The sequence below is a fragment of the Sus scrofa genome, chromosome 18, assembly GCF_054392235.1.
Source record: "Sus scrofa isolate SSC_HxYL_T2T_F1_AM1 chromosome 18, Sscrofa_HxYL_maternal_Yorkshire_Landrace_v2.0, whole genome shotgun sequence".
Taxonomy (NCBI): Eukaryota; Metazoa; Chordata; class Mammalia; order Artiodactyla; family Suidae; genus Sus; species Sus scrofa.
The window spans coordinates 10,578,846-10,601,941 of record NC_139400.1 but is presented as its reverse complement, the minus strand read 5'-3'; the positions used below and the strand labels follow the sequence as shown (position 1 = coordinate 10,601,941).

The window sequence follows — 23,096 nt, the reverse complement described above, 5'->3', positions numbered from 1 at the left end:
TTAGCAGTGTTTTGCCGCCTAACGAGTTGCCCCAACACTTGGTGGCTTCAAAACTAAACATTCGGGAACTTGGTGCCTGTGGGTCAGGGATTTGGGAGGGTCTCCCGAGCTTGCCGTCAAGATGGGGTCTCTCCTGCTTGTCTCTGCACCTGACTCTCTGACACCTGGGACTTGGAGGACCGTGGAGGGATGGCCTGCCCGAGGGTTAGCCAATTCCTCGAGACAGTGAAACCTTTCCCCGTGTGTGTGAGCACCTGTTCCAAACAGAAGCCCACCCGTGTACAGCCCCCTCCCCAGCATGGCCTCCTTCGTCCAGCTGCCACCCTCTGGGCCCTCTCCACGGGCCTGCATCATCTCAGGGCCAGGTCCCAACAGCCAAGGGCAGCCGCTCTGCCCCAGTGTCCATGGCTTATTCCCCCAGCCAGCCCTGAGGCTGCCCAGGCTCCTTAGCCACCTCTTCCTGCAGGTACCATACTCAAGAGTTCACGCTCTTGTCCCCTCCCCCATGGCCCTGGTGCTTCCCCTGTGGCCCCCCGGGGCTGGGATGCCTCCTCCTCCTGGCCTGTGATGAACAGCCTGGCCCTCTTTGCCCCTCCCAGAAGCTCATGCACCTGCCGATCACAGTGAGGGCAGAGTAGGCAGCTTCACCCCCTCAGATCTTATCTGAGTTCCAGTCGACCGCCGCGTGGCAGGGCTGCCCGAGGCGCTCTCGAACAAGGTCTCACTGTTTCTGGATTTTCTTTCAGGCTCATCACTGCCTAGGACCTTGGCTCTCAAATGAGCTCTTTGTATCAGGAGAGATTTACTACCCTAAGTATATCCGTATCTCAGTTTAATGAAAATGTTAAGGATACTTTGATGGTCTCGCGCCAGTGTAATTTTAAATAAAATGTCTTCATTCTTTGGCAGCGGGCACTGCCCTGATGTTTAACCACTGGGAGGTACTTAAGTGAAGTGCTCTTTACAATATTGTGTCTTTACAACATTGGCTGGTTTTATAGCGCTTCTTGGCCCCAGGGTAAACAACAACAAAAAAATTTATGGAAATCTTTGAGGCGAACCCTCCTTTCTGTTGCTAGAAATTAAACCCGGGCTGACTGCAGGTTCTAAGGTGATGTTTTAGGGGACACACCAGGCTTTGGAGGTCCCCGGGGGCTGGGGTCTTGAATCCCAGCTGTGTGCAGGCCAGCTGTCACTCTTCCTACGCCCGGTCCCTGCATCGATCACACGTGGCGCGTGACCTCTCCCGCACGGGGCTGCCGTGCGGTGCAAATGAGTCAACAAGCCTGTGCGGCTGACCAAGCGGATGCTCCGTACACAGCAGCCGTTCCTGTCCATCCCCCGTGTTTGTATCCTCCAGGACCGAGTTATTCAGGTGGCTTTGAACAGAAGCGTAAGTGTGTCTTTCCAACACGCCATTCGCTTTTTGGAGACTGACTCCTTGAGCTGAGCTTCGGGAAGGGGACCTCTCCTTGGCCATCCTGGCAGCAAGGGGGCCGGCAGGGCCATCTGGAGCTTTTCGCAACTTGGCCTCCCGCTTCCCGCACACTGACCGGCGGCCAAACACCGTCTTAATTGTCTAACCTTTTAAAATGATTAAAATGATGATGATGGTGATCATTTTAATGCATAAAAATCGTCTCGGTAGAATGTTAACAGCATATTAAGACTTAGTCTTTCAATAGTGCTTATTGGTAACCTTTTGTTTTGGCCGGTGAACTTAGCAAAATGCTTCAGACGTCTAGTGCCAGGAACAATCGTCTGAAAGGTCTAGGCTTATGCAGCATGTTTGCATCGTGAAAGGCCTCGAGAGCCACGTGGACCAGGCTTGGGGCTTCAGCCTGGGGACATCTGGCCCACGTGGCAGGTGACGTCTGTGAAGGCAAATGACTCACCCAAAGGCACAGGTTCGAGGGCAGGGGTGCGAGGGCAGAGCCGAGACCCAAACCTGTCTGTGAGTGTGTGTGATCACGAGAAGACCCCTGGAAAGTTCATTTTCCTTTGACCATTGGGAGCAAGCGTGAGTATCTGTGAACACTGTTCACTCTGCCCCCGGGCAGAACGAATAAAGTTTCACTGAATAACATGACATTGGTAATCATATGCCAGGAACTAAGGAGGGCGTGGGCCACTTTGCATCAGTCATAGCCCAGTTTTTTAGTTTTTTAAAAAAAGGCCTCATCCTTCATGGTAAAGCGCTTTATGATAAAAAGAAGAAAGCGTTGGGAGTTTGCGCTGTGGCACAGCGGAAACAAATCCAACTAGTGTCCATGGGGATGTGAGTTCGATCCCTGGCCTCGCTCAGTGGGTTAAGGATCTGGCGTTGCCGTGAACTGTGGTGTAGGTTGAAGATGCAGCTCAGATCCCACGTGGCTGTGGCTGTGGTGCAGGCCAGTGGCCACAGCGCAGATTCGATCCCTAGCCTGGGAATGTCCATGTGCCGCAGGTGTGGCCCTTCCAAAAAAAAAAAAAGATTTAAAAAAAAGAAGAAGAAAGGGTAACCGCTGATGAACCCAAGCCTGTGCGAGCAGAATCAGCTTTTCTGAGCATCTCCCTACCAAGCACCTGCCTCCCGCCTCCCATCTGGCCCCGCCCCACACCTCCCCCCCCATGTCGGCCTGTCCCCCCACCCAGGCTGAAGCCCTCAAAGACCCTCCCTCTCCAGGAGGTCCTGCTTTCTATCCTAAGTTGCAAACGCACCTCTGAGGCCTGGGAACATGGCATAGGCCTCAGGCACAGGGTTCTGCTCAGTGTGGGCACCATGCGGGGGACAGTGTGGCTCATAGCCTGCAAGGCAGCTGCTTCCTGCAGCTGTGCGGCTGGCCTGCTGCCTCAGGGCGAGGATGCTCGCTCGTCATGCTCGTCACCTCCTTGGGTGACTGTCACTGCTGGTGGGCTTGCCCACGTGCTCAGGCCACGTGTGCTCAGCCTGCGCTGGGCCCGCAGCCGGGAGACCCTGCGAAGGGCTGGCCGGGGCCATCTCAGCCTCGCCAAGGTGCCTGGGAGGAGGGCTGTCCCCTGCGCATGGCCTGGACTATAGCTGCTGGCCGGGCTGTGCTGGGGGAAGGACCGACAGAGGGAAGGGTTCCTGATGACCCATGGCAACTCCCACGGAAGCTTCAGCTCAGGAATCTCAGCCGGACCCCATGTGGGAAGGAACTTCCCTCAGAGAGGGGCCGTGACCAAGGGCATCATGGCTGGAAACAGGTCCCCAGCCAGCAGGCAGCTGACGTCCTGGGTAGGCTCACAGTGACACGGGGCTCAGGGGGGAAAGAGATACGGGGTTTGGATACGTGGGATGGGAGAGAAGGGCCTCCAGTGGGTCTGCTCGCTGGGATCCCCCCAGGCAGATTTGTGAAATTTGCAAGACGGAGGCTGCAAGGTCTAGGGTACCTCTTTCTTTCTTTCTTTCTTTCTTTCTTTCTTTCTTTCTTTCTTTCTTGGGGGGTCTTTTTGCCTTTTCTAGGGCCGCTACCTGCAGCATATGGAGGTTCCCAGGCTAGGGGTCTAATCGGAGCTGTAGCCCCCCGGCCTACACCACAGCCACAGCCATACAGGATCCGAGCCGCGTCTGCAACCTACACCACAGCTCACGGCAACGCTGAATCCTTAACCCATGGAGCAAGGCCAGGGATCGAACCTTGCAACCTCCTGGTTCCTAGTCAGATTCATTAACCGTGAGCCACAGTGGGAACTCCTAGGGTACTTTCTGAAAAGGAGAGTCAGCAGAAAAATCTCCCCACCGTCCTGATGGTGTGATTGTACCACTCCTGTAGGAACCAAGGATGCTGGGCAGGGGTTCTGGTCTTCCGTCTTCGTGAAGCTAAAGTCTTCTCTCCCCCTGCTTGAGGGCCATGGAACGCCCGCTGCATCCCCCAAAAGGTGTCCTGATTTTCTCTCACCTCAAAAGCACTTGCTGGTTTCTCTTCTGATTTCTTCTTCCACCCAGCTGCTCTGGAGAAGTCATTTAATTTCCTTACCTGTGAGTTTCCCAAATTTTCCCTATCATGGATTTCAAATTTCATTCCACTGTGGCTGGGGAACATTCTCGGTACGATTTCTGTCTTTTCATTGTATGATTTGGCCTGGGCTCCCGGGAGGAGCAGGTGCTCTGCTGGGAGAGGGGAGCGTGATCCAGCCTGAGAGGTCAAGTTGGCTGAGCGTGGCCTTGACGTCTTCTTTCCTTGTGACTCTTCTGTCCAGACGTCCCAGCCTAGTGTTCAAAGTGGGGAATTGACGTCTACAATGGTTTTTTTTTTTTGTCAAATTGTCCATTTCTCCCTTCATTTCTGTCTGTTTCTGTACATGCTGATCCTTTTGGACTTTTTCACTTTTGGCTTTCGCTTTTGCAAAGCGATTTAATTCTTGTACTCTAACCTCCCCCGGAATGTGAAAGTGGGAGAGTTCAAGTTTACGTTCAAGTTTATGGCATTTAATTGTCACTGTTTTATTAGCGAATGTCATGGACAGCTTCCCCCGCCCCCCCATTCATACGTTGAATGCTGACCCCCAGTGTGATGGTGTTGGGGGGCGGACTTTAGGGAGGTGAGGAGGTCCAGAGGTGGAGCCCTCATGAGTGGGTTTGGGGCTCCCTTGTCCCTTCCCCCAGGTGAGGACACAGAGGGAACGAACCAGCCATGAACCAGGAAGTGGGTTGTCACCTGATTCTGAATCTGCCAGAGCTTTGATCTTGAACTTCCAGCCTCCAGAGCCACAGGGAATACATTTGTGTTGTTTATAAGCCTCCCAGTCCATGGTATTCTGCCACGGCAGCCTGAATTCAGACAATGAAGCTTCTTTTCCTGAAAGGAATTTATCGTTCAATTATTATACACCCAGAGAGTGTATGAGCCATATATCAACATTTTAAAGAATAACACCAAAGCAGACCCCCCTGGAAACACCAGACAGGTTGAGACACAATGATGCCAGCAACCAGGAGTCTCCTTCTAAGGTCTGCTCAGATCAGCAACTACTATCCTCATGTTTGCACACAATTTTCTGTATATTTCTCCTTTTTCTTCCTCTTTTTTTTTTTTCTTTTTATAGCTGCATCTGCAGTATATGGGAATTTCCAGGCTAGGGTCGAATCAGAGCTGCGGCTGCAGGCCTACACCACAGCCATGACAACACTGGATCTGAGCCACATCTGCAAACTACACCACGCCTTAACCCACTGAGTGAGGCCAGGGATAGAACCTGCATCTTCAAGGACACTGTGTTGGGTCCTTAACCCACTGAGCCAAAGTGTGAACTCGAAATATTTCATGGATGAATAATACTTATTTTTTTGGGGGGGGGATCTTTACTATGTGCCAAGCACTGTTCTTTGTTTTTGTTTTTGCTGCACTCACAGCATATGGAAATTCCCAGGCCAGGGATCAAATCGGAGCTGCAGCTGCAGCACTGCCAGATCCTTAACCTGATGCGCCACAGCGGGAACTCTGTATACTTCTTCATAGTTTTATTCATTGGAATGTCCGTGGTATTTTATTGTTGGGGCGTCTAAACATCATCACTTAATCTCATCACATGGGTTCCGGTGAACGGCAGCAGGCGGTATGGTTGGGCATGACGTGGGATGGTAGGTGAAAGGAAAGCATTTCCAGACTTAGATGTACAGTGGCCTTGGTGCTAATTTAATGAATGTTCTCTTTGGACCCGCTCCAAAATCCCTGGAGCCAACACTTCCATGGTTCACGGGTAGCCCCAGAATGATCCCAAAAGAGAGGGGGGGTATCCTCAGGGACAGCAAAGACAGAACCTACCAAATGGAAGGCTGCTGCTCTGCAGCTCAGCCACGACAGCCAAGATGCTCCAGGGCCTTTTCTGCAGAAAGAGCTCTTCCTGTGTGCATGAGTTCCGGCACCAGAATTTGTAACAACAACAAAATGGTGTCAAACCACAGGGACCCCAGAGACATTGAGATAATAAATGACAGCACCTCCTTTAGGAGGGGCATAGCCCCAGAGGTACCCCGATTTTACGCAGGGAGACATCTGACCTTCAGCATGCTAAGGTAATAAATTTGGGTTGTTTAAGCCACGAAGTTTGTGGCAAGTGGTTACAGCAATGACAGGAAACCAAGAGAGATGGACAGACATGTTCGGAGTCAATTTAGAAAATTTGAAAACCACCCAGCAGACAGAGGCAACACACCTTAATTATCAACAAAGCTGGTGGTGGAGAAGGAGGCTTGGTGTTCTGGTTAAATGGGATTTTCTGCTCCTCACTCCTGGCCTAGACCTTGAAAGGGTTTATTTGAGGCAAAAGCTGAGACCTCAGAGCCGACTCACGTACTGAGGGCACATACGGGCTATTGCCAATCTTTTAAATCTTTGCTCATCTAAGAGGTTAAAAAAGGGATATTTTATTTATAAAACCTGTAAAATTTCAAAGTGGATAAAATTTAGATATTTTGGTGAAACAAGGATTTCTTGACATATCAGAGTAGTTTATTAACTGGAAAACTGCACTAATCAGTGGCTTTCAAAGGTTTTTTGATCCTGGCTATTGCCACCTATAACACGTGTATACACAGTTTGAGCATGCGTACGTGTCTGTGTGTGTGTATGGCAGGGTTTTTCAAAATGAAATTGAAACCCACTAGTGGGTTGTGAAATGTACTTAGTGGTTTGCAACTAGTATTTTATGGTTTTTCTTTTTGCTTTTTTTAGGGCCAAATCTGCGGCCTATGGAAGTTCCTGGGCTAGTGGTTGAATCTGAGCTGCAGCCGCCGGCCTACGCCACAGCCATAGCAACGCTGGATCCCAGCTGCCTCTTCGACCCACACTGCAGCTCCAAGCAATGCCAGATCATTTAACTCACTGAGTGAGGCCAGGGATCAAACCCGCATCTTTATGGATACTACTTCTTAATCCACTGAGCCACAATGGGAACTCCCACAACCAGTATTTTTTTTTTTTTAAGGCAACTGATTAAAAAATAGCACATCCTGGAGTTCCCGTTGTGCTTCAGCAGTAATGAACCTGAATAGTGTCCATGAGGATGTGGGTGCGATCCCTGGCCTCGCTCAGTTGGTTAAGGATCTAGCGTTGCGGTGTGGTATAGGTCACAGACTCGGCTGGGATCCTGCATGACTATGGCACAGGCCAGCGGCTGCAGCTCCAATTAAACTCCTAGACTGGGAACTCCCATAGGTAGCACATGTCGTTCTAAAAAGCAAACAAACAAACAAAATAAATAACAAATAGTTCATTTGACACAGTAATGAAAAATAAGCTTTTTTTTTTTTTTTTTTTTTTTTGTCTTTTTAGGGCCTCACCTGCGTCATATGGAGGTTCCCAGGCTAGAGGATGAATCGGCACTGTAGCTGCCAACCTGTGCCACAGCTTACAGCAATGCCTGGACCCTTTAACCCACTGAGCAGGGCCAGGGATTCACCCCGTGTCCTCATGGATACTAGTCGGGTTGGTTACCACTGAGCCACATGGGGGACCTCCGAAAAGTAAGCTTTTGGTTTCAGTTGTGTGTATATGAAATATATGTACATATATATTGATGTATAAGTGTATGCATGTGCTATATATGTATGTGAATTTGATATTTGTGTGCATGTGATTTTATGTGTATGTGTACATGATATACTTTTATGCATGTGTACATATGCATATCTGTATATGTGTGTGTATATGCATGTATGAAGCTCACACATAACTAGGTCGCAATGTTAAATGCATGCACTCTCTACAGGGCATTAAGTAATCACCCTGATCTTTTTCCTCCCGGATGGGTCAAGTTCGGTATCTTATCGGAAGCTACGAGTCCGCTTCCCAGAAAAGGGCACAAACCAGACCGACTTCAGGGTGCACCCGCCGTCGGAGCGCCGCGCGCGCCCCCGCGGTCGCGCCCCCGTCCCCAGGGTACCTGCGCCTCACGAACGCGCCCGGCCCCGCCCCTCCTTCCCACGCTCCGACGCAGGTCGGCGCGGGCGCGCGCACGCGGGAGGTGCGCGGGGAGAAGCGCCGTGGCGTCGGGCGCGCGCACGCCGGCGGGGCGGCGCACGGCAGCGGCGGCGGCGGCCATCTTTCCTCCCGCGGCCGTTCCTGGTGCAAGTGCGGGGTCCGCGGCCCTCCCAGCGCTCGGGCTCGGCCGGAGCAGCGGCCAGGCGTGGATGACGGGGAGGTGGGCGAGGCCGCCCCGCAGCGTCGCTCCTCCCCCCGCCCGAGGTCAGGCCGGGCGGACAGCGCGCCCGGGTGGCTCGGGGTCGCTCCCCGGCGCGGCCTCGTCCCCGCCGCTCCCCTCCCGCCGGGACCCCCCCGGGCCCGCCCCGCCCGCCCGGGCTCAGAGGGTCGGGCTCCTCCCAGATGGGATAGGCTGTAAAGATGTTTAGTTTTGAAGGGGATTTCAAAACGAGGCCCAAGGTGTCTCTCGGAGGCGCGAGCAGGAAGGTAAGAGCGGCCTGCGTGCGGCGGCGTCTCGGGGCCTGGGCGGGGCCGGCCGCGCGGACCCCGGGCGGGGCATCTGTCCCCGCGGCAGGGACGGCTCTGGGTCACCTGCCCCGACGGCGTACAGCGGGTCTGGGAGGAAGGCTGCAGGGGACTCGGGCTTTGTGGACCGGAATCGCCCAGAAGGCCAGGGATGCTGCGGGTGGACGGGCTTTTTTCTATTTGGATGGTGAGACGCACAGGACACAGTGTTTCTTTCCAGAGAGGCGCTTTAGATGCTTTATCACCCTTGACACTGCGTAGTGACTGCATTTAGAACGCTCCCTGGGGTATTTCCTGTTGTAGAAAGTAAGCACACTGTATTTGTTCGTGACAGCCGTCTGAAATTGAGGCAGAACTCCTCATTGGCCGCGTGTTTGAATCCGGGGCTACGGAGATGACCCTTTACCAGCCTCCTGGAAACATTTCTGGAGAGTCTCTAGGACTTTTTTTCTGTTACAGTGGCTCGTGTAATTCTCCTTAGGATAGCAGTTTGGAATAACGGTGGACAAAGTAGTCACTCTGCTGTCCTCTCTACTGACTGGCGTCTGTCGATCCGGTGGAATTGCTAGTAACTCCCTCAGCCTCGATATTGCTTCATCTGCTTGTTTTCCACCCCTTCTCCACTGGCTCCCTTTCCTGCCCGTTTTAGTTTTATCAGACTAACAGTCACACATGGTTCCCTGTGCTTAGCGATTGAAGAGTTTTAAGCGAGTACAGGGGGCTGGTTGTTGAGTACATCCTTTTCTAAAAAATGTCCTTTAAATGCTTTACGTGGCCTTTCTTCTGTATTCGTATGTTCTGGGTGGTACACTTCATGACGGGGGGACCCTAAGAGGATGCTCAAGTCCATGTTAGACTATGTTTTAAATTGTGTGTGATGGTTTCTGAGGGTAGGGGAGTTGGGAGAAAAGTGTGCTGACCGTTTTCAAGCGTTGGGTTTTTGCCTGGTGGTGATGGGTGGGAGGTGGTTGGCTGCAGAACAAGGTAACTTGCCTAGGTATTCGTGGAAACTCCGGAGGAGATCCAAGGATTTCTGACCTCGGAAGAGGCCTTGGAGAACCTCTGGGCCAGATCTAGTTTATAGGTGAGAGCACTTGAGCAATTGCACAGACACACAGCAAGCTAGCGGCAAGTCACCTCCTCAGAATCCCTGTCACCTCCCTATGTAGGACCTTGTGACGCGTTCTGGGACTGCCCCTGCAAGTCCTAGGGCGTTGGTCCTGTTTTCTCACCCTGGTAACACCTCTCTACTTGGAGCAAAATTGTTATCTGGTGATGAGAATCTCAAGGGGAGATGGCACAGCCTGCTTTCCTGCTGTGCAGTACAGTCCCCCTCCCTTTTCAGTGAGGTTCAGACCTAACATACCGTCAAGGTCACAAACATTGTGTGTGTGTGTGTGTGTGTGTGTGTGTGTGTGTGTGTGTGTGTCTTAGGCCTTGTTCCCTAGAAGCCCAAGAAGCAAATCCTTGTGCAAGTGAAGTTGAGGACGGGCGGGGAGAGGGCTGGGGTCCTGAGAGGCTGGGGTCTCGACTGGGGTCCTGAGAGGCTGGGGTCTCGACTGCAGTCCTGATTTAGCCCATCCCACTCTGGGGAACTCTGGGGTGCAGCCGGCCAGCCGGCATCCCAGCGTTGTGTCTTCTTGAGCCAAGGGGGTTGGCGTTTTGTAGTCCCTGTCTGCAGGCTGCCCTTGGGGTGAGGGCCAGTGTGCTGCTCCTGAGAGTGGCAGCCAGTGGCAGTCCCTCAGCAGCAGCTCAGGGCTGGGTGCACGGGCCTGGCGCTGAGTCTGTAGGTTCCGCGAGGCTTTTCACACATGCACACACTCAGGTGAGCACCACTCCCATCCTGTAACATTCCCAGCCTTGCACAGGCTGCCCTCCGCACCCTGCCCGTCTCTGTTGCTCCTAGTTAATGCCGCGGAACTGCTCTTCCCCTTATCCCACAGGTTGGTGTAGCCTGTTGCGCTCCATGTGCGCCGGAGGCCCCGTTTTTGGATCTCAGCATTGTCTGTACCCTTGTCTTACTCTGTTGTATCGTCTGAACAGACCGCAGGTGATCTGTGTCTCTTGGTGGGCACTGGCTGTCACATGCTGGGTCACAGGCGGCACATGGGTTTAGCTCTCGCGCCCTCTGCCTGTTTCCCTAGATGGAGACCTGGCTTCTCTGAGGCTTTCCGTGGCTCCACTTCCTTACCAACACTTAGCATTGTCAGTCCTTTTATTTTTTTAGTTTTTATTTATTTATTTTTTGTCTTCTCTAGGGCCACACTGGCAGCATATGGAGGTTCCCAGGCGAGGGGTCTAATCGGAACTACAGCCGCCAGCCTACACCACAGCCACAGCAACGCAGGATCCGAGCTGCATCTGCGACCTACACCACAGCTCACGGTAATGCCGGATCCTTAACCCCCTGAGCAAGACCAGGGATCGAACCCGCATCCTCATGGATGCTAGTCAGGTTTGTTTCCGCAGAGCCACGATGGGAACTCCTGTCAGTCCTTCTAGCATTGGCACTTCTAGTGGGTGTGTAGTTTGTGGTAGTTTTAATTTGTTTCCTAACAGCTAATGATGTTAAGCACCCACGTATGCTTATTTTCCTTAATTTTCTTTGGCTGCCACACAAGTCCTTTGGCTCATGTGAAAAACAAAACCTTGGGAGTTCCCGTTGTGGCTCAGTGGTAACAAACCCCCCCTAATATCCATGAGGTTGCTCCTTTGTCAAAGATCAGTTGGCTGTATTTTTGTGGGTCTGTTTCTGGGCTCGGTTCTGTTCCATTGATCTATTTGTCTCTTTGGGGTTTTTGTTTGTTTTTGTTTTCTTTTGCATTTGTTTTTGCCAACGCCGTACTGTCTTGGTTTCTGTAGCTTTATAGTAAGTCTTAAAGTGTTCTTTTTCTTCAGCCTTGTGTTGGCTTTTCTGGGCCTTTTACCTTCTTACTTCAGCCTTCGAGCCAGTTTGTTGATATTCACGAAATAACTTACTGGGATTATCTTTGAAGCCACTCTGTTTTAGATATATTTGTTACATCAGGTTTTTTGGTTTTTGTCTTTTTAGAGCCACACCTGTGACATATGGAAATTCCCAGGCTAGGGGTCGAATCAGAGCTGTAGCTGCCAGCCTACACCCCAGCCACAGCAACACAGAATCTGAGCCGCCTCTGTGACCTACACCACAGCTTACAGCAGCACCGGATCCTTCGCCCCCTGAGCAAGGCCAGGGATCAAACCCGAATCCATCATGGATCCTAGTCGGGTTTGTTACCACTGAGCCATGATGGGGACTCCTCAGATCTTTTTATTTTAAATTGGAGTGCAGTTGGTGTATAATATTACATAAGGTACAGGTGTACAAGAGTGATTCCCGAAAGGTTATACTCTGTATTACTCTCTGCTCTGTGGTTATCATAAAGTATTGGCCGTCCCTGTGTTGTATGAGCTTACTAGGATTTTGATTGGGGTTGTGTTGATTCTAGATCAGGCAAGTTAGGAAGAGTTGGTCGTGGCCATAGGAGTCTTCCTAGCCATTGGGGAATATCTCTCTGCTTGTTTAGTGCTTTGGTTTGACTCATTGGCTCTGGCAGTTGACCTGAGATGTGTACTTTTTATGTGTTACGTTAGATGTAGACCTAAGTCAGTCAGTCTGTCTGTCTGTCTGTCTTTCTTGGTGTTAATAGAGACAGTTCTCTGGAATTTCAGATTCCAAATGTTTGTCATTGGTATATAGGAAAGCAATTTCATTTTGCGTTTACCCTTTTACCAGTTTCTCCTCGCCCCCCCAAGCCCTTGGCAGCCACTTTCCACTCTCTTAAGTGTTTGGCTTTTTTCGAAGAGGCCGTGTGTAAGTGACGTCACACAGTATCAGTCCTGCTCAGGCTCGTGTCACTTGGCTTAAGGCCCTCGAGGCCTATCCATGTTTTTACAAAGGGCAGAATTGCCTTCTTTCTCAGGACAGAATACTGTTTCCGTGTGTATTTACACCACATTTGTATCTGTTCGTTTGTTGGTGGACACTTAGATTGTTTCTGTGTTTGGGTTTTTGTGAATAAGGCTGCAGTGACCATAGAGGCGTAGGTATCTTGTTGGTATCTTCTTTTTCGTTGGCCAGCTGTCGAGAAGTGGGGTTGCTGGATCATAAAGTAAGTTCTATTTTTAATTTTTTGAGGAACCTTCATATTGTTTCCATAGTAGTGAAAAATTTTTTTCATCTCAAATTCCAGTTGTCCGTTGCTGGTGTATGGAACAGCAGTTGACTTTTGTGTATTGATCTTATATCCTACGGGAGTGGTATAATCACTTCTTAGTTCCAGGGGTTTTTTTGTGAATTCTTTGGGATTTTTTTGCGGAGCTAATCATGTCATCTGTGACCAAAGACAATTTTATTTCTTCCCACTCTGTATAGCTTTTCTCTTCTTTTCCTGTTTTATTGCATCAGCTAGGGCTTCTAGTATGATGTCAAAAAGGAGCCGTGCGAGCTCCCATCGTGGCTCAGCAGTGAGGAACCCAGCTAGTATCCATGAGGATTCGAGTTCAGTCCCTGGCCTTGCTCAGTGGGCTAAGGATCTGGCGTTGCCACTAGCTGTGGTGTAGGTCACAGACGTGGCTTGGATGCCATGTTGCCGTGGCTGTGGTATAGGCCAGCAGCTGCAGCTTTGGCCCTTAGCCTGGAATTTCCATATGCTGCAGGTGTGGCCCTAAAAAGCAGAATACATAAATAAAGTTTGTTTTCCAAAAAAAAAAAAAAAAAAAAGAGTGGTAAGAGGATATCCTTGCTTTGTTCCTGATCTTAGTGGGAAAGTTTCTATTTTCTCACTGTTAAGTATGATGTCAGCTGTAGGATTTTTTGTGGTGGTGTTTTTTTTTTTTGTTTTTGTTTTTAATCAAAGTTCGGCCGTATTACTAGTTTACTGACAATTTTTATTATGAATGTGGGTGTTGGCTTTTGTTTAATGCTTTTTTTTTTTTTTTTTTGCATCTACTGTATGATCAAAATAGTTTCTTTAAGTTGGTGTGATGGATTATACCAAATGTCTTTTGAATGTGTGTGAGATCTCACTTGGTTGTGATGTGTGATTCTTTTTATACATTGTTGCATTCAATTTGCTGGTGTTTGGTTGAGGGGATTTTGCATCTGTGTTTGGGTATGGCTGTAGTTCTGTTTCACATGATGTCTTTTTCTGGTTTTGGTGTAGGGTACTACTGGCCTCGTAGATTGAGTCATACGCTTGAGCTGACTGAACCAGCTGCTGTAATTTTAATTTCCTTTTTTTTTTTTTTTTTTTTGCCATTTCTCGGGCCGCTCCCATGGCATATGGAGGTTCCCAGGCTAGGGGTCGAATCGGAGCTGTAGCTACCAGCCTACACCAGAGCCACAGCCACGCAGGATCCGAGCCGCGTCTGCAACCTATACCACAGCTCATGGCAACACCGGATCATTAACCCACTGAGCAAGGGCAGGGACCGAACCCTCAACCTCATGGTTCCTAGTCGGATTCGTTAACCACTGCGCCACGACAGGAACTCCTCCCCTTTTGATAAGTCTGGACTACTCTTAAGAGTGTAAGCACTCTCACTGGTTAGCTTTATACAACGCCCCTCTATTGTGTAATTGAAGAACTTACCTAAAATGTTTTAACTTAACACAATCTCCATGCCATTTCATTTTGAATAACTGATACTTGGTATACGTGTTGTCCTAGTCCACTGGGTACGTTGCAGTGGAACATAAAGCTGTTCCTTATAGATCTGGCAGGAAGCAAGGTAGAAATGTTTTCCAAGATGAGATTTTAAAATGGTACTTTACTGTCAGGACTGGTATTATTATCCTACTGTTTTATGTAGCAGCACCACATCTGTTCTGTTGTATATGATTGCCTGTAGCCTCATCTGTAGCCTGGAGGGCTCTTAGGGCACAAAATTTAAGGAGGTGCTCCTTTAGTTCGTAGGTGCACAGCTGAAAGTGGCACTTGGGTTCATGGCCCTGAGCGTGAGTGCCTCCTTCCGTTTTGTGCTCAGGCACCCAGCTCGCCTTCCTGAGTCCTTGTCTGGTTTTGCAATCAGTGTGTGCTGATTTTCTTGAGTAATAGAGTTAGTTGCCAACTAAGTCTGCTGAGGTTATAAATTGGTCATCTGCTAGGATTGTAGAAGAACCCTCAAAAGAGGCTATTGTAAAAGCAGGGACTTCCCCTTTCTTCTTCTTCTTCTTCTTTTTTTTTTTTTTGTCTTTTTTTTTGTCTTTTTTGCCTTTTCTAGGGCCTCTGCCTGCGGCATATGGAGGTTCCCAGGCTAGGGGTCTAACTGGAGCTGTAGCCGCCGGCCTACACCACAGCAACGCAGGATCTGAGCCGAGTCTGCAACCTACACCACAGCTCACGGCAACGCTGAATCCTTAACCCACTGAGCAAGGCCAGGGATCGAACCCGCAGCCTCATGGTTCCTAGTTGGGTTTATTAACCATTGTGCCACGACAGGAACTCCCCCCTTTATTCTTGTAACTTTAACTTCTGTGGCTTTCTCTTTATTCTTATAACTTTAAAGAACACAGGCGCCGAGGAGTTTAGAGTTAAGCACCTTATTCTTTGGTGGTGACCCTTATCTTGTACCTCCGAGTCCTCTTCTCTCGCCATTGCCTGTGTCGTCTGTCATCTGTCAGGGGGAGCAGGGACTCCTGTTGGTGTGTCTCCAGAGTCTGTCACCTTCAGTGGTGGCCACGTTGAAGATGTTACCTGTGGTGTGGGCTGTGAGTGGCAGTGTAAATTGGCACAACCTGCCTGGGGGGCAGTTTAGCAAGAGTCTCAAACAGGTGTGACCCTCCAATCCTGTAACTCTCCTGTTAGAAACTTACTCTAAGAAACTGGTTTGATAGGTGAATGGGAGAGACTCATGGGGAAGAAAGGATGATGTTTGTGGCAAAACTTCTAATGCGGAGACGCTTGAAACACCTAAACGCCCAGCAGTAGCCGCAGCTCATGGCAGCGCCGGCTCCTTAACCCACTGAGTGAGGCCAGGGCTTGAACCTGCGTCCTCATGGATGCTAGTCAGTTTCATGACCCGCTGAGCCACGATGGGAACTCCAAAATGTGTCATTGCTGAATGGAAATGAGTAGATTGCAGAAACAGTGCTGCAGTCTGTATTTAAATTATATTAATTGGAACCATCATGGTCTCGGCTTTACCAATTTTTTACTTTCCACTGAGTTAAGGACTAGTTCTCTATTTCTGCATGTTAGTGGCTCCAAACAGTACGTTTTTGTTATCTCACCCAGTTCTGAGGGGCAGGGACCTGAGAGCAGCTCGCAGGGTGTTTCTGGCTCAGGGTCTTCTGGAGGTGCTGGCATCTGAAGCCTTGCCTGCTCTCCGGGGGATCCACTCTGGGGCTGGCTCGTGCCTGTGCCTGGAAGTTGGTGCTGGGTCGCTGCCACGTGGACATCACCTTAGGGCTGCTTGAGTATCTTCACCACATGGCAGCTGGCTTCCCCAGAACCAGTGAGCCAGGTGAGCAGGGAGAGCACCATAGTGCCTCTTAGGATGTAGGCCCGAGTCACGCACTGTCACTTTTGTCCTGTCCTCTTTGTCATCAAGTCCACATTCAAAGTGAGGGGAACCAGACTCCACCAGTTGGGAAATGTAACGCAGAAAGACGTGTGAACTGGGGACAGCTGAGAAAACTGGTGAGGTGTCCCCTGGTGGCTCAGCCGGTCGAAGATTCAGGGTTGTCACTGCTGTGGCTTGGGTTCCATTCTCTGTCTGTGGAATGTCAGAATACTGTGGCCATGCTCCCCTGCCCCCCCGACCAAAAGAAGAAAACTGTTGAAATAGAGACCTGACTTAAAAGTCCCTTCTCCCAGGCAAGGATTCCTGACTGTGAGATGGCTTTCTTTTCCCTGTGAAGTTGACTTTTGAACATTTAGTTTGTTTCTCTTTTATTGTAAACATCTTTATAGCCAATGATTTATAATTGTATTTTTAGGGTCAGTGGCAGAAGGCTGAGTTGCTTCGTCGAAGTGTGTGCGTCGGATTTTGATATGCTTTGTTCTTTGGAAAAAATGATATTGATTTCCATTCCTTGGTCTCAGCAGTTAAGTGCTTGCCTTGGCCTCCGCGTGTGGTCGCAGAGGCAGTGGCAGGGCGCCTCCAAGGCTCGGGGAGGACGCTTGCTCTCCGGGATGTTTCTGCGTTGCCTCCCTATCTGATACAGTGGCCTGTGCTGCTCGCTCCCGTTTGTCCTGCACAGCCTGGGCTTGTCGTACAGGCTCCTCTCTTCGTGACTCCTGCGCTGTGAGGCTCGGGTGTCGCTGGCCCACGGAGGAAGAAATGAGGGTTCAGCGATGCTGCATCTTTTGATGGCATTGTGTAGCCTGCACGTCTCTGTCTGTCTCCTGCCTCATTTAAACTTTCTCTGCTTTAACTTTAACGGCTTGGCAAGCTGAGGACCGTGTCCGACAGACACTGAGAAGGTGGCTCGAGCTGTTTGGGCCTTTTGGAATGAATTGTCCTTCTAACGCGTCTTTAACGCCGCCGTCTTTACTTTTGAAAGGAGTGTCGGTAAATCCAGTGTGTTGGCCCTCGGCACGGTTCCCGTGTCACCTTTACTGCAGAAGACGAACTTGTGAAAAGTGTGATGGGGACTTGAAAACATGCTCGTCTCCATAACCAGTTGTCTGCAGCTTAGTTATTCATCTTTTCTTGGCTTCTTTTCCCATCTGTAATGGGAGAGTCATAATTCTTGATAATGAGAAAGTTAAATTAGATCAGCTAATCTTCCTCGGTCTAATAATGTTTCCATTTCTAATATCCAGTCAGTGGCCTCTAAAAAAAGTTACCTTTTTTTAATTGAAAAAAATGATAAAAACTGAGGTTCTTCTAAAGGGCATTAATGAAATCTTCCTCACTGAGACACCAAACATCCCCGCTATTACCAGTTGCCTCAGTCTCTTCTCAGGACTAGAGTAAATAGAGATAAACACATTCCACCTAACTTTTTAAATAAAATGAGATGGCATTCTGTTCTCCTGGTACTGAATCGTAGAAATGCCATACCAGCACCTTGAGAGCTGTGTGGTTATTTTTCATACATGTATAATATTCCCCAAATAGTTTGTATCATTTAACTGGTTTCCTATCGATAGATACATTTGCACAGGTTATTTCCAGGGCTTTGCTGTTAAAACAGTTGCCGTAGGAGTTCTCTGGTGGCTCCGCGAGTTAAGGATCTGGCATGGTCACAGTTGTGGCTCTGGTTACTGCTGTGGTGTGTCCTGATCCCTGGCCCAGGAACTTCCACAGGCCGTGGGCTCAGTCAAAAAAATAGGAGTTCCCGTTGTGCTCAGCGGTTAACGAACCCAACTGGCGTCCAAGAGGACTCAGGTTCAATCCCTGGCCTTGCTCAGTGGGTTAAGGATCTGGCATTGCCGAGAGCTGTGGTATAGGTCGCAGATCCCACGTTGCTATAGCTGTGGTGTAGGCCAGCGACTACAGCTCCGATTGGACCCCCTAGTCTGGGAACCTCCATATGCCGTGGGCGCGGCCCTAAAAAGACTAAATAAATAAATAAAATAAAAACTTAAAAAACAGTGCCGTAATTACCAAACAATTCTGGTGTAAGAAATCAAAGTCTTTTGAAATTTATTGTGATGAGATTTAAACTGTTGCATTTTGTTTTAGTACTTTAAGGTGAGCACTTTTCTGGTTATAAAGTAATGTTTTCTATAGAAACATTGAAATATCCTGAAACATATAAAGACAATTCCTTATTTGGAACCCACCTACCACTTAGAAATAAAACACTGTTTTATGTATTTAAATTTTCTTCTAGCCTTTTTTTCTCTACATATTTTTGAATGGAGAATCATATTGCACACTTGTGTTGGTTTTTTGTTTTGGGTTATTTTTTTTTTTTTTTTTTTTGGCTATGTGTGTACCATGAGGAAGTTCCTGGGCCAGGTATCGAACCTGCACCACAGCGGTGACCTGAACAGTGACAATGCCAGATCTTTAACATGCTAGGCCATCAGGGACCACTCTGTCCATTGTTTAAGTAGGATTTTTAGTAATTTATTAATATATTTTGAAGCACTTCAAATGTTTTTTGCACGTATGGGAAGTTGGTTGCTGTTATATTTTCATGAAAGTTCTTATAGGTCTGCAAAAGGACAAACCTATTGATCATAAGTTGTATGTTATTCACAAATAAAACTTCTAACTTTTAACATTTTAATTAACTCAAAGTATTTAACTTGAATATTCTTTGAATTGTGTAAAAATTATTAGTATTGTGTTAGTGCATGAGAAAACTTCAAACAGATGTGAAACTGGTTGTCCTGCTTACATTGGTAAATGGATTAAATTGCTAATGGAAAATAACCTAAACAGATGAAACAAAGGAAAGCTTACAGTTGTTGTTTTTAAATCAAGGTATTAATAAATATGCTAAAATTCTTTCTGTAAGTGGCTAGCAGTCAGTTTGAGCATTTGGTCTTAAGGAAAGCGTGTTGTGTAAATTCACCTTGACCTATACTCCGTTTTTTTACTGTAAATTTTTTTTCTGATGGCTGATGAAATCTAATTTAAACACTACGTGACTTTTTAAAACCTTCGTTTTGTTACCACTAAATTCATTTGCATGAAGAAAGCGTTGCCCCCCTTTAAAAAACATCTGTGTTAACGGTAGTTGTTAAGTTTGGCCGTATTTGATTTTCGGAGAAGATAAGATAATATGCCTGAAGCTCAACGTTCAAACAGAGACGTTTGCTGTAATGTGCTGTTGTTTACATGTTGATGGATGGGTTTAGGGTCACAGCTGTGCAGGTGAGAGATTAGCATTGAAAGCAACATGTATGCTGTAGGAACAATAGGCTTAGTCATTCCAAACAAGCTTGATGAGTGTCTTGGAAGAAACTAGACTGCTTTGACTGCTACTGGGAATCGCTCACTTTCCTAGGCCTCTAGAATCTAAAAGATAAAGGATATTTTCAAGTACCTTAAACTGAAGCCAAAAATTTGTTACAAATCAAAATTTGAGTGTGTTTTCTGCTGGTGCCTTATTGTGCTCTTCCTCCCAGTCACTCGCTTATTCTTGGTTATGTCGCGTTGTTTTTAAAAACTTATGTTCTGAAGCAGCCTCGTTAGTTTCTTCTTCTAAGAAAGTACGAAAGTACCTTACGTGGATAATCAAGCAGCAGAAAATAAGGATTGAAATGAAATCAAAGTCTCCCTGCCTTTCACCTCCACTGCTCGGCCCCTGGCCCCCAATCCTTATGGTCCTTCCCAGTTCGTCCCCGTCTGTGCAGAGCTGCTTTCTGCGTGTAGACTCGTACATACATATGCCTGTCTTGTTTAAACACCCGTCAGAGCATGTTAAACAGACTGCTGTGTTTCTCCTCGCACCATCCCCCTTCTGTGCGGATAGTTCCTGATCTGTACAAATAGATCCACTGCACTTTTTTAGAAGATGTATATAGTGCTCCCTGGGATGAATGTTCTATGAATTATTTAGCTGTCGAGTGTTTTGAAGGCCGTTTAGGTTCTCAGCTTTTTAGCTGATTTAAGCAGCATTGCGGTGCATGTCCTTGTGGATGTGCCAGTGATATTTGGATGTTAAGTGTCTAGAAGGGCTCGATCAGCGCCTGTGTGCATTTTCAGTTTTTATAGCCGTTTCCAGACTGCCCTCCAAGGAGATCCTGCCTGTGAAATGGGAAGGTAGCTGCTGTCTCGCAGTGCGCTGTCTCAGCTTTTAAAATTTGCCAGTTAGATAGGTTTAAAAGCCTATTTCATTGTGTTCCTATTACTTTTTTTTTTCATAAAATGAGTAAAGTTCTTACGTTTAAAAGATATTTTTCGTTTTTTCTTTATGTACCGATTATAGCTTTGCAATTCTTTCTGTGTGTTGGTCTTTTAAAATTGTTATTGAGAGCTTTTTACAAATAGTTGGTTTTACGGTGTTAAAAATATTCATTCCCACTTTGTCACTTTTTTAAAGCTTGGTTCTGTTTTTTTCTGTGTAGAAAATTTTGATCTTTATGGGAGCCAGTTTATCGTTGTTAAATGAGTTAATGACAAACAGTAACAGAGCTAAGGTGTGAGGTGATGTTTCTTTCTTAAACACTGAGGTTTTAAAAACGCTTCCCATGTTATCTTTACATATTTTTATTGTGCTGTATGTGTACGTTATTCTCAGGTCCATGTCAAGACTTATTTCAGCTACTCAGTTGCTGCAGCCCTATTTATTGGCTAATTTTTTCTCTGCAGATTTGAAATGCAAGCTTCATCAAATGCTGAGTCTGTTTTGATTTGAGTCTCCCTGGAGACCTTCTGACCGGGACCCGTCTACTCCTGCCTCAGCCTGGCTGGTATAGGCCAGTGTGTGTTCCAGAGTGTGGAGTGTCCTGACTCTGGGGGTGTATGAAAGAACATTTAAAAATGCAGTAGCGGGAGTTCCCGTTGTGGCGCAGTGGAAACAAATCCGACTAGTATCCATGAGGTTGTGGCTTCTATCCCTGGCCTTGTTCAAAGGATCCAGTGTTGCCGTGGGCTGTGGTGTAGGTCACAGACAGGCTCAGACCCCACATTGCTGTGGCTGTGGTGTAGGCAGGCAGCTGCAGCTACAATTCTACCCCTAGCCTGGGAACTTCCATATGCTGCAGGTGCGGCCCTAAAAAAGCAAAATAAAATAAAATAAAAATGCAGTAGTATTTATTTCAGCCCCTGATAGGAAACTGAACCAGGGAACTGGGACTTCCCTGAAATGCTTGCTCTGAGGAGGAGCGTGGACATGTGGGATGGGCCATGCCCGCCTGCACACCGGGCGGCTGCATACATGCCTGGGATGGGCTGCCCCAACCCTGGCCCACTTGGCTCGCGTGGGTCTGCACACGGATGCGCCTTTGTTCAGTTTTTAGCAGCCTGGTGAGATCTCACCTTCAGACTTCGATTGTTATTTATTCATCTGAGCCGTGTGAGGGCTCAGCTTTGTGGATTGGAATCGGGCCTGGGCCTTTATTCTTTCCCGCCTGACTGCCGGGCGGCCTAGGCTGGGGAGTAAAGAGAAACAGGGTCTTTTTTAAAGCCTAAAGGTGAAGATTGTCCTGTAAATTAAGGCACATTCGATTATGATTTAAGGACCCACTGGAGCCAGTTTTTTCATGCTGTGAACTTACTGGCTGCATGGAGAACACAAACCAAATAGAGCAGGGATTTCTGAAATTGGGTTTTTTATGTACTGGCTGAGAGCGCGAACCTGTCCCATGATAAGCCAGATTCCATCTCTCGAGCTGTATTTTGACACCATGGGCATACTTCCCCAAACCTGTGAGGCTTTGGGGAACAAACAGGAAAGACTTCTACGCAGCCTGCAAGGAAGTGCATGTGTGACAGAATTAAAAAAAAAAGTGTAAAAGCTGAGAACACACGGCAAAGGCTAGAGCTGCGAACTGGCCAAGCACATGAAAAGTTACGATGGAAAGTGATGACTAGTGACAAAGTAGATAACATGCCTGATAAAATTCCTTTGTCTGGTGATCTGGTTCCTTGTCCACCTAGAGATGGGGCCAGGTATGTGGAGCAGCCGTTACAGTGCTAGGAAGGATGGAGTTGGCACTGCTCACTGCAGGCTAGGGAGCCAGCCCCTGAGGTTGGGAGCTCAGCTAATCCTCTCCTGCTTGTTGGCTGGGAGCTGATACACGAGTCCAGGAGGACAGTTGATCTAACTCAGAAATTAGAGGAAAGCTTTTAATACCTTTTGACAACTTTGCGACAGAAAGTAACATACAGTTAGCATGGGCTGTCAGGGGAGAAGCAGAAGATGGTACCACATCCATGGTGGGTCCGCGAGGGTTTGATCCAGTGTCGGGGCACCAGAAACTTGACCTTCCGTTCAAAAGGCAGTCCTCTTCATGTCCTGTGTGCAAGGATGTTTAAGCACAGTACTAAGAGGGTGTCCCGTCATCACTTGTGTCAAAGGCAGGAGACTTTTAGTTCTCTTAGCGCTGGAAGGTGTGGCCCGGGTGTTTGAGCACCACCGCCCCTGTACCAAAAGCGGACCAGCTCTCCTGATGGTCACCAGGAGGAGGGCTTGTCCCCAGCTCCTTGCCGCGCTGGCGCTGGTCTCCGCCGGAGCGGACTTGTGCTTCAGATCACTCTGCTTGCTTAGAGGAGCGGGTGCCATGGGAGTCGTGATTAAAGGCTTCTCTCGAGGCTCTAGCAGGTCAGGCAAGAGCAGCAGTGCGGTTGGAGGGCGCCTGTCCGCCGGGGAGTCTTTCTTCCCAGAAAGAATCGCAGCATGGCAACATTTGTAAGAGCGAGTGCAAGGGTGAAGAATGGTGAGGACATTTATACTGTCACTTGTAGTGTTTCTGAAATTATTTGTTGACCTCCCGCGGGAAGGTAGGACGTTGGAATTGCTGATTGGATTTAGGATTTGTCTGGCCAGTGTTCTGATGTGGGTGGTACTAAACCGTCTTGGTAGGAAGATATGGGTCTTTCTCATGTCAGCGTCAGTGGATAAGGGATTTTTACCTTCTAGACTCTAAATTTATCATGAATTGTTCTCAGCTTTAAAGGTTTTTTTTGTTGTTGTTTTTTAGGGCTGCACCTGTGGCATATGGAGGTTCCCAGGATAGGGGTTGAATCAGAGCTGTAGCTGCCAGCCTACACCAC

The 23,096-nt window shown here is 48.3% G+C and overlaps 1 protein-coding gene and 1 long non-coding RNA gene across 12 annotated transcripts in view; one reads left to right on the top strand and one right to left on the bottom strand.

Moving 5' to 3' along the window:
* The first annotated feature begins 8,018 nt into the window (after window positions 1-8,018).
* Window positions 8,019-23,096, top strand: part of UBE3C (ubiquitin protein ligase E3C) — a 112,230-nt gene continuing 97,152 nt past the window's right edge. For 7 of the 11 annotated variants that reach the window (XM_085005033.1, XM_021079034.2, XM_021079032.2 and 4 more), the window contains exon 1: window positions 8,019-8,411. Coding sequence is in view for 4 of the 11 variants with exons in the window: in XM_021079034.2 (XP_020934693.2) it covers window positions 8,346-8,411 (66 nt within the window). In the remaining 7 variants the exon portion in view is untranslated. The remainder of the gene's footprint in view (window positions 8,412-23,096) is intronic. The other 4 variants (XM_085005034.1, XM_085005037.1, XM_085005032.1 and 1 more) reach the window with 2 other exon arrangements.
* On the bottom strand, window positions 8,723-13,194 carry LOC146394854 (uncharacterized). Its single transcript, XR_014833413.1, has 2 exons — window positions 11,713-13,194; window positions 8,723-10,857 (listed from the first exon to the last, which is right to left on the bottom strand). It is a non-coding gene; the product is annotated as an uncharacterized LOC146394854 (long non-coding RNA).